General features: G+C 29.4%; 1 protein-coding gene across 1 annotated transcript; it reads right to left on the reverse strand.

Moving 5' to 3' along the window:
* Positions 1 to 1,749: 1,749 nt before the first annotated feature.
* Positions 1,750 to 2,726, reverse strand: LOC102595148 (ethylene-responsive transcription factor 2-like). Its single transcript, XM_006358270.2, has one exon. The coding sequence runs from the start codon at positions 2,555 to 2,557 to the stop codon at positions 1,958 to 1,960; it is 600 nt and encodes a 199-aa protein (XP_006358332.1). The 5' UTR covers positions 2,558 to 2,726; the 3' UTR covers positions 1,750 to 1,957.
* Between the last annotated feature and the right edge of the window lie 7,247 nt (positions 2,727 to 9,973).

The following is a 9,973-nucleotide window of genomic DNA, read 5'->3' on the forward strand; positions in this document are numbered from 1 at the left end:
TTCCCCTCTCTCCCCTCTCCCAGATCTCGCTCGCCACTCTCCCAAATCTCGCTCGCTCACTCGCCTCTCTCACTTTATATAATTGATCTTTTTGTATATGTATACCAAAGCAGATTATACAACTGTTTTTTTGTATATGTATAGCGAATTATACATATATATGTTTGCTATGGAGCGCAATTATGCAAACTTTGCTATAGCATACAAATATGAATTTTGTGTTTGCTATATGTGAAAGTTGCTCTAAATTAAGATTACACTTATCTTATATATTTGTTTGTAGGGTTAGCTAATTACGAAATAAATTTGACATAAAAATGATAAAATTAGCTATTTTAATTTTTCGTATTAAATATAAAAATAGTTAATCTCATAAGATATTCAACCTTATAAAATATTTTAAATATCCCACCGTTATATCAAACGATCGAGAAGAAGTCTTTCATAAGAAAGTCTTAAGTCAAGGTTATAGATAATATTATTGTTTTTTTCATTTGTCATTCAAAGAAAGTTAACAAAATTAGACCCCACGTGTGGTTACCATATTTGTCTGTCATAAATGTTTTATAAAAAGGATTGAATATTGACAAGTCAGCATTGATCATAACAATGTTAATCATACAATGATACTAATGATTGGGAGGATGGCAACAACGTTAGAAGCTTCTTAGCTCATACTCATTCAGTTTTAATTTAGGGGGTTACTTATCGATATATACCGGCTATAAAAATTACTTTTGAGAAAATAATCATATGTGTATTTATTATATTAATATGTATAGTATAATATATCAATATAGTGTATAATTGTGTATATATAGATAATATATAGTATATATATATTATTGATATAATGAGTATAAATCGTAGATTTTTTTTTTTGAATCCCAATCGATAAAAATCTTCTCGAAGTAGTCTCAATATTTTGATATGAGCCCCTCTCAATATTTCAAGTCTGTTAATATTTTATTCACTCAGAATGATTCACATTTACGATATATCTATTTTTAAAGTCAAGCTTTGAACATGGAGGAAGAGGAAGGAATGAAAAAGGAAAACAACAAAGAAATAAGGAAGAAGAAGAAGAGAAGAAGGAAAAAGCTAATTAAGCCATTAATGAGCCAGATACATGTATTTGAGACCGAATCTGGCACGAATAATACTTTTAAAAACTCAAAAAAAATAAGACATGATTAAACCCTAAACTAAACTAATAGTATTTGTGTTGTTTGCCCATATAAATGTACTGCTAATGTAAAATATAAACTTTTATTAAGGAAACTGTGATATTTTGAGTTTCAACTTTGAAATGTTGAATCAATATTGATATTACTGTACACTAGATGTTGATATTAGTTATCTTAATTTTGAAACTATGTCATTATAATATTAAATCATACACGTACCATAAGTCCATAATTTTAATTTCTCATAAATGATGTGTTTCATATTTTTAAAATGTGCGTTTTACTTTTCCTTTTTTCGCTTCAAGCATGAACCTTTTCACTTTTTATGCTTCTTCAAAAAATTTAAACACTTGATATTAATCTCAAAATATGTATATTAGAGAAAATTTAAATATCAAGAGAAACAAATTTTTATTACATAAGCAAAGAGAGAAAGGAAAATGAAATGTAATATAGTACTATTGATGAGTTTGAACTTTTAACCTTTTAACGATAGAAGGTACAAAGCTCGCTAAGTAAACTAACCCTTAAATTCAAAAACAAATTTTCAATCTTTGTCTTGAAGAATTTCTTTTATTCGTAGAAAAAGTTGATACGATCATAGTTGTGATACCATACTTCACCCTGAATCCTAATTCATCATCAAGCTTCTTAAGCTTTTTAAGGATTGTACAAAAAATAAACATAATAAAAAATTAAACTCGAACCAATTAATAGGGTGAAAAAATCTTAAATTTCACCACATTTTTATTGTTTTTACCAATGTGTGCTCAAGTATAAAGTTGACAAACTTTCTTGGTTCTCTTCGTCATCATAGATGCATCTTCTGACGATGACGAAGAAGAACTCTCCGAAGAGGTTGTTGACAACGACCTCTTCGAACCAACCCGAACTGGTTCGGGTTCACCCGAATTAACCCTCAACGGAAAATTCAACAATGCACGTGAACCCCTAATCCGATACGCCGCTTTATCATAAGCCAATGCTGCATCCTCCGCCGTCTCGTATGTCCCCAGCCACACTCTCGCCCCATTCTTCGCCGGATCCCTAATTTCCGCCGCAAATTTTCCCCATGGCCTCTGTCTTACTCCTCTGTAATGCATCGATTTCAACGCCGCCGGCGTTCTCTTAACCGCCGCCGTTTTCACTTTCACTTCCAATTTCACCTCCGCCACAGCCGTCTCCGTCGCCGGAGCTGTAAATCCTGTGAAATCGTACATTTCCGGCGAACTAACGATCACTTCCGGCTCAATTTTGACGGACGGCTTTAACACCGTTGTAACAGGGGAATCCCAATCTTCAAGTAAATGCTGCCTAATCGATTCAAGAAGTTCAAAATCATTCATAAATTCGCTGTTTTCAAATATCATTTTTAAATTTTGTGAAATTGGGATATTTCAGAATTCAGAATAAGTTATGAGAGAAACTATATATTTTGATTCGAGAAATTATAGAGGAAACTCTGTTAAAAATGAAGTTTTGAGTTTTTTTTTTGGATGAGAATGGTGAAGTGGATTTATTTATATATATGGGAAAAGATTCATGCACGTAGCTAAGAGCTTTAATGAAGAATAATTAAAATTATTATTTTTGGATACTTTATGGAGGTTCTATGAAGTTTCTATAATGGAGGAAAGTTGAAAAAAGAAAAAAAAATGTTTGGTAAATGATAAGCCTGCAACCACGTGCATTATTTAAGTTAAATGATAAACAATGAACTTATAAAAAAATGTTTATTCGGAGGATCTATCAGAAACGATTTTTCTATCTCATAAAGATAGAGTAAGATTTGCTTATATTTTACTTTCTTTATTTTAAATTAATTCAATTTGTAAGGAAATTTACACTTATTAAAAAAATATTTATATAAGTTAAATTAATCATACTTTTCACTATTGTCCTTTGTGAAATTTTACAAGCAGTTCAATTTATCTTCTAGAAAATATCAAACTTCATTATAGGAAAAGATTTCAAACATTCATGTGACTACACATGAGATGTAATCCTATGCGACAAGCTCAACTGAGAAGACATTGAGGGGGGGTTGACGGATGACCACCCTCCAAACCAACTGAGTTATTTCGAAGGACATTCATGTTGAGCTTTGAACAATGAAAATACCCCAAAAATTCAGTTAATATGAAATAGAGGGAGTAACTTGTACCTAGCTCTTATTGTAAAATTATCTTACATTTATTATTGTCGAAGGACATTTTAGTTGAGAAGAGTAATTTTGTACTAATTCAAATAGTCGAGGAACATTTTAGGTCCTCTCCGTTGTTATTATTATCTTGTTGTTTTTCATAAAATGTTTTGTATCTACAATAAAGTTCAATTAAATCTAGATTCGTGTATCACAAAGGTCCATTTTTTAATTTTTTTTTCATTTTTGGAAGCTCGAACTCAAAATTCTAGCTAAAGTGGAATTATGGAAAAATCCCAACGATAATATTTGACATGTATACGTGAATACGTGATACTCTTAAGTGTCATATGGTTCTTTTTTTACGTACGTCTCAAAAAGAGTGTCTTTTTCTATATTTAGTAAGTTTTTTCAATTTCAAAACCGAAAAGTTTTAGACCAAAATTTTTTAAAAACAATATACATTCTTAGTTTAACACCATACCGGATTCAAAAATCTCTTTATTTTAAAAATTTTATGCACAGTTAAACCGAAACACTTAGATTACGACGGAGAAAACATAATTTTTGTATTCGAGTGATTAGCGTCGTGTTATGCTACGCTCAAGTCATGTCGACTTAAATTATTTGTTGGTATAAGCATTGAACTCTATGTATCATACCAAATTATTACTACTTATTATTTTAGTTGTTGAGCACATAAATTTCAATTATCATTTTATTTCTCGATGCAATAAATCCATGACTAATGAAATCAAAGAAAGCATAATTACAAGAATAAGTCAGTTTCATCCTTAATTAGAAGTTTTGATTTCAAATTTTGGGTATGAAGAAAATCCTATTGGAAGCGCCACCCTAGAATAGGCTTGATAGTGCTCGATTCAAATTTAATCAAAGCTTTAATATGGATATCGAACATCGGGTGGAAAACCAAAAAAGAAGCGCATATAAAGAGAGAAGAATCTCTTGCTTCATTGAGTACATAATTATGATGTTCATAATAAGTCATTAGTAATTGAAAGGGTCATATTCAATCATATTCATTGAATCTAGACAATTGTGTTAGTGATTAGGCCTTTGTTTTTCTTGATTAACTTCATAAAATAATTCATATAGATACCAAGTCAATATCCAACCTACAATAGCAATATCTAATTAATATTAATTTATAAGGTTGATACAAGATCGATATATACACTACCTAAATTCCACATGAAATGTTGTTTAATTGTACATAAAATTTTAAAACATCAATTTACTCGAATATTATATATTAGAAGTAGTTCAAGAAAGTATTTAAAGAATAGTGAATAAGTACTAAGTTAGATAAAATTAGGGTGTCGTAGGTCAAAATCCCCCCAAAATATCATCATTTTGTAATCTTCATATATATTAAAACATTTTGCGTGTAATATGTCACGTAGGATGTGTGTCTACTTGTTCAATTCAATACAAGTTTAAGTGTCTTTCTGTGCACACCCTAAAATTAGGAGACATAGATGCCAATTAAGCCAAATTTAAGAACATATTTATGTATTATAACTAAATATAACTATGTGACTTCTTTTAGATATTGTTCATTGGCTGATTTAATTATTATTCTTCTCCTTTTATTTTTTAAAATATTTTTTTATGTAATCTTTTCATGATCAACGAATATATTTGGTAATTCAAACTTGGTACATGTTGTGCATTTTGACTTTGACTCTTGAAATATGGACTTTATTCTTGTAATAACTAGTAAAATAAAAATATGAAGAGCAGTCACTACATGCCCAAAAAAAAGTTACACGTGCATTTTTATTTTATTTTATATTTTATTAAAAAATTCGATTAAAATTTTCAAATTAAGAAGTAAGAAGTAATTTTGGTAATTTTTGAAGAGGAGAGTACTCAAATTCAGAATTTAAACTTTATTTATTGATACAATGATCTCAACTTCATAATTTAATATACCGCAGACAACCGTTTAATCAAATAGTAATTGAATGTGCAATCAAGGTTTATAAATATTTAACAAATTTTAATATATATATTAATCTAAAGCTATTAAGTTTAAATACTTAAACTACATTCAGTTGTGGGTGCATTTTATCGCAAGTGATGTCACATGACACAACTTCGTTGATACTTTTACTATATATGTTTTGTGTAGTTAAATAGCAAAATGAAATTATGGAGCACGGTAGGTAAATGGTATCACTCATCATTCTAGTAATTTGTTGTTACTGCACTGGACCCCTGCCCCCCAACAAAGGGACGGAGAGTTTACCGAACATCTCAGTCATTGGCGGGAATTTCACCCATATTCGATTTTCTGGATGACTGCGTTGGTGAATTGTGACCTCGTACGATCATGTCGGATGAGCAATAACCGCTTCGTCACAATACTTATTTATTGGCTAACATGTCACACTTTGGCGAATTGTATCCTACAAAGAAATTCTCGAGAACCCGTTAAATTTAGAAAATTTAAAATTAAATTAGAAAATATATAAGAACAAAGTTTAGAAAAAGAAATATTTTATTTTAAAAAAGGAACATAATCGAATACGAAGCTGCAGCTAACCTTCTTATTTTTGTTTTGTATTAGAGAGATTTGTTCAAAATATTATATAGAAAAAATGTCGTTGAATTGAATTTCCAAGTGGATAATATATTTATTAATTGTAGAATCTTACCCTTAATAGGAAAAAATTAATATAATACAAGTGGTCAAGTTGGATAAATAAAATAATTTGGCAGCATGTTCTTTGATTATTTCAAGAAGTATGCTAATCCTAGTACATTAATTTTAAATAAACATTAGAAACCTCTGAATTAAAATTATATTGCATATTTTTAGATTAAATTTCTCAATACTATGAAATTCTTTGTTCTTAATTAAAGGCTCCACAATACTTGAGGGAGTTATTCCCTATTTAATAAATTTTGCGTGATAAATTTGAATCAATCGGATCAGAACCAAATGACAAATGTCATACACAAAAAAAAGAAAAGAATAGGAGAGAATATAGTTGTACTTTTTTCTTCTTCTTATTTTGACTTATAAACACAAATTGTATAAAAAAGTTATACATTATATATTAGCTAATTTTACTCCACGTTGCTGATAAAATTATAAATTCCATTTTCATGAAAAATTATTTATAGTTATTGTTTGAATAACCTGATAATTTAAGTCCGGAAGGAAAAACTATGGAAAACTTAAATATATTACCAATATACAAGTTATTCAAATAATTGATATAACAAAGCAAAATATGTAAATAAAGTCTAGAATTTCAGAAACACACCTTAAGTAGAAAACAAAAGCATGTTATTGTCAATTATGTAAAAAATTGCAATTTAATAATTATTACTAGATTATTTGTTAATTCGTTAAGAAAAGCTAATCGTTACTATATTGATAACCCGTAACAAAAGTCTAAATCATTACCAAATCGTTAAATTAATAGCCTATTACTAATAAATTATATTAATAGATTTTTTAATTGAATTGTTGATTTTGATTCGATTTTAAACTGTCTTAATTCGAAGAACCTTTTAGTTTAGTGTATTTAATGAAATTGATTTTCTTTTTGTTGAAGGTTTTTTAAATTAATATTATCAGTCAAGTGTTTTCTTAGACTGTCTAGGTTCTCCCCATCAAATTAGATTCTTTTTTTTTTCTTGATTTTTAAATTGTAAGACTTACAATTATTTCTAGAAAAAACTAGAATCTATTCAAGAATGGTGGGTAGACCCATCTATTCAATTAGTATTCCTTCATCAATTCTTGCATTAATGGACTACTATTTTTATTTATTATCTCTTCAATATTAGAGTTCTTCTAGAAACAAACCTCAATACTCCTATAAGTTAAGTTTAACATAAGGATCAGTTTTAGACTTTTGATTTTCAAGTAATTTGGCATAAAGGATATCTTGATCGTGAATCAGATTAAAAGTATAATAATATATTCAGTATGATCTTATAAGTGAAATTTAAGAAAAAAGAAAAGCACGTTATCAAAACTAATAAAATGTTCTCCAACTTGATTCATTTGAGTGAGATGTATTAGAGTGAAATGTTGTTTGTGGAGAAAAACTTCCAATATCTACAAAGGATGTCAAAAATAAAAGTAGTTCTATGAATAAAAAGTCTAATTAAGACAAATTAGCTCTTACTTTATATTTTGTGTTCTTGTTTTCGATGATTCCATTTGAAAACTTTTATATCTTTTTTCTTAAATTTCGTATTCAATTAATTACTCTTTTTGTCCAACAATAGTTGTCCACTATTAATTTGATATACCCTTTAGCAAACAATAAACAATAGGGGTAATATTATTATATTATCCTTTGACTTTATTAAATTTAATGCTTTGAAAAATGTGTTAGATGATAAATAATACTTAATAGCAAGGGTAAAATAGACACAAAAGGTAAATTATCTTTTGATTTTTTAAACTGAATAAGTAGTATTTGACAATTATTGTTAAACGGAGGGAGTAAGACAGAAAGATTAGTAACTTATCCATACCATTAAATATATATATATCGAATTGATAAATACTCCCTCTATTTCATATTAATTAATTTTTTTGGACTTTTTTTCATTATCAAGAAATCCCGACCGTTGATTTTCCATAATTCCATCTATATATATTGTTTTCCACTTGGCAGTCCACACTCTACTCACCTTTAACTCTTCATTCAAAAAATCACAAAATTTTTGCTCAGTTTCAAGCATTTCAATAGAGAATATTCGAAACCATCTCCTCCATGATTTCTCAATGAATTTTGGCGCTGAGCTGACGACTAATTGTTGCAGTAGCAGCTACCTGACGGAGGCTTCCATTACTCAATCAGAATCAATTTGCTTCTGATTTGTTGAATTTGCTTCAATTTGGATCTATTTCATCTGATTCGAGCTTAGAATCAGCAAGCAATTTCTCCAGGCTTGAATCACAACCGTCTATTTCAAGTGCTGAATCTGTAGATTTGTTAAAAGAGGAGAGCAAGTTGTCATGTCCCGCCACTTCACTGTTCAGATTCGGCATCGGAATAGGAGATAACAATCTATGGAGAACTCTAGAACCCATAAGATATTTTGAAGATATTTTGAAGAAGACTTTAGAACTCCCTAGAATGGAATCAATGTGTAAATATTATAGGGACTTGACAAATAATTTTTATTTGCACTTTAGTTTCTAGGTTGTAGTATAAATATACGGAAAAGGGTCATATTTGCCCCTGAACTCTTAGAAAAGGGTCATATTTACCCTTCGTTATACTTTTTTGATATATTTGCTCCTACCATCCTACTTTGGGCACATATTTGCCCTTGTACAGTTAACTTATCATGACACCATTTTTATAAGCCTATGTGGCGCCTATGTGGCGCCTACGTGGCTCCATGTGTATATACATTTATTATAATAAAAATTTTACTTTCTATTTAGTATTCTATCCGACCCATTTAGTAAAATTCGACCCGACCAAAATGAAGACCCATTAACCCGATTTCAATACCCATTAGCCCTAATTTCTATACTCATCATTCTTGCAACGCTTCATATAGAGAGAAAAGCCATTCATGTCTTGATTTAGAGAGAAGATCCAACAATAGGTAAGAGTTTTATCCTTAAATTATCTCTTCGGAACTGTGATCTCTTTACTCTTTTGTATTGTATTTGTTTCTTGAATATTCTCAAAATCTGGACAAAAGATCTCAAAATCTGTATATATCTTCTTTTATTGCAATTAGGGTTCGTCAATTTTAGCATTTATAAACTTGATAATTGTAGTGCTTGTTGTTTCGTCTATTTTATATCTCTTTACTCTATGATAGAAGTTAGGGTTGTCAATTTTTTATATTTATGGGCATTTCGATAAGTGTTAGTTTATTCTTTTTGGTTTAGGATTTGGTGTTTCGTGATATTTATCCATTTATTTTAATGTAATTTTTGTCCCTAATTGAATGACACAATGTGAATATTATAATGTTACTGAGTACTTTTTTCTTTTTTCATTGGTTTGTGGCCCTTGAAAGTGTTACTATTTTGTGGTCACATAAGCTCACATGATTTGAAGTCAAACTTAGAGTTTCCAAGGTTGCGACGCATATCCGAAGACATTTTTGAAGAGTCCAAGCAACATAGATGATCACTATAGTCTATACCAAACCATTTGATTAATACACAACATTAACAATAATACGCTATATACATGTCTATTGTGAAGTGATAATTCGCATGAGATACAATTGAACTATCTATATTATGTCATGTGTAAAACGTATGTATCTATCTGTTCAATTTTATACAAATTTAAGTGTCTACTTGTGCACACCTAAAATTGGAGGCTATAGAGCAAACCAAAAAACTCAACTTCTTGAAGGCGCGAAGTAATAATCCACTAATATTTAAATTTCATTAATCCTCACATAAATTTAGTCGACATACTTATTGTTACCGTTCCCTCTGGTAATTATTATGAGATAGATGGTGATAATGGTATAAGGCAGTTATTGTACTTAGTGTCTGAAGAATTTAAGGTCCTTAACATATATGTTGTAGATGAAGGTGAGGAATTAATAGAAGTTCATAATATTTCTCAGCATTCTGAGTCATATGTTGCAACAACTGAAGTTGGAACTG

Source organism: Solanum tuberosum, unplaced genomic scaffold (genome assembly GCF_000226075.1).
Source record: "Solanum tuberosum cultivar DM 1-3 516 R44 unplaced genomic scaffold, SolTub_3.0 scf00273, whole genome shotgun sequence".
Classification (NCBI taxonomy): Eukaryota; Viridiplantae; Streptophyta; class Magnoliopsida; order Solanales; family Solanaceae; genus Solanum; species Solanum tuberosum.

Coding starts and splice junctions, on each gene's coding strand:
- LOC102595148 (XM_006358270.2), bottom strand. CDS start 2,557: ATGATATTTGAAAACAGCGAATTTATGAATGATTTTGAACTTCTTGAA.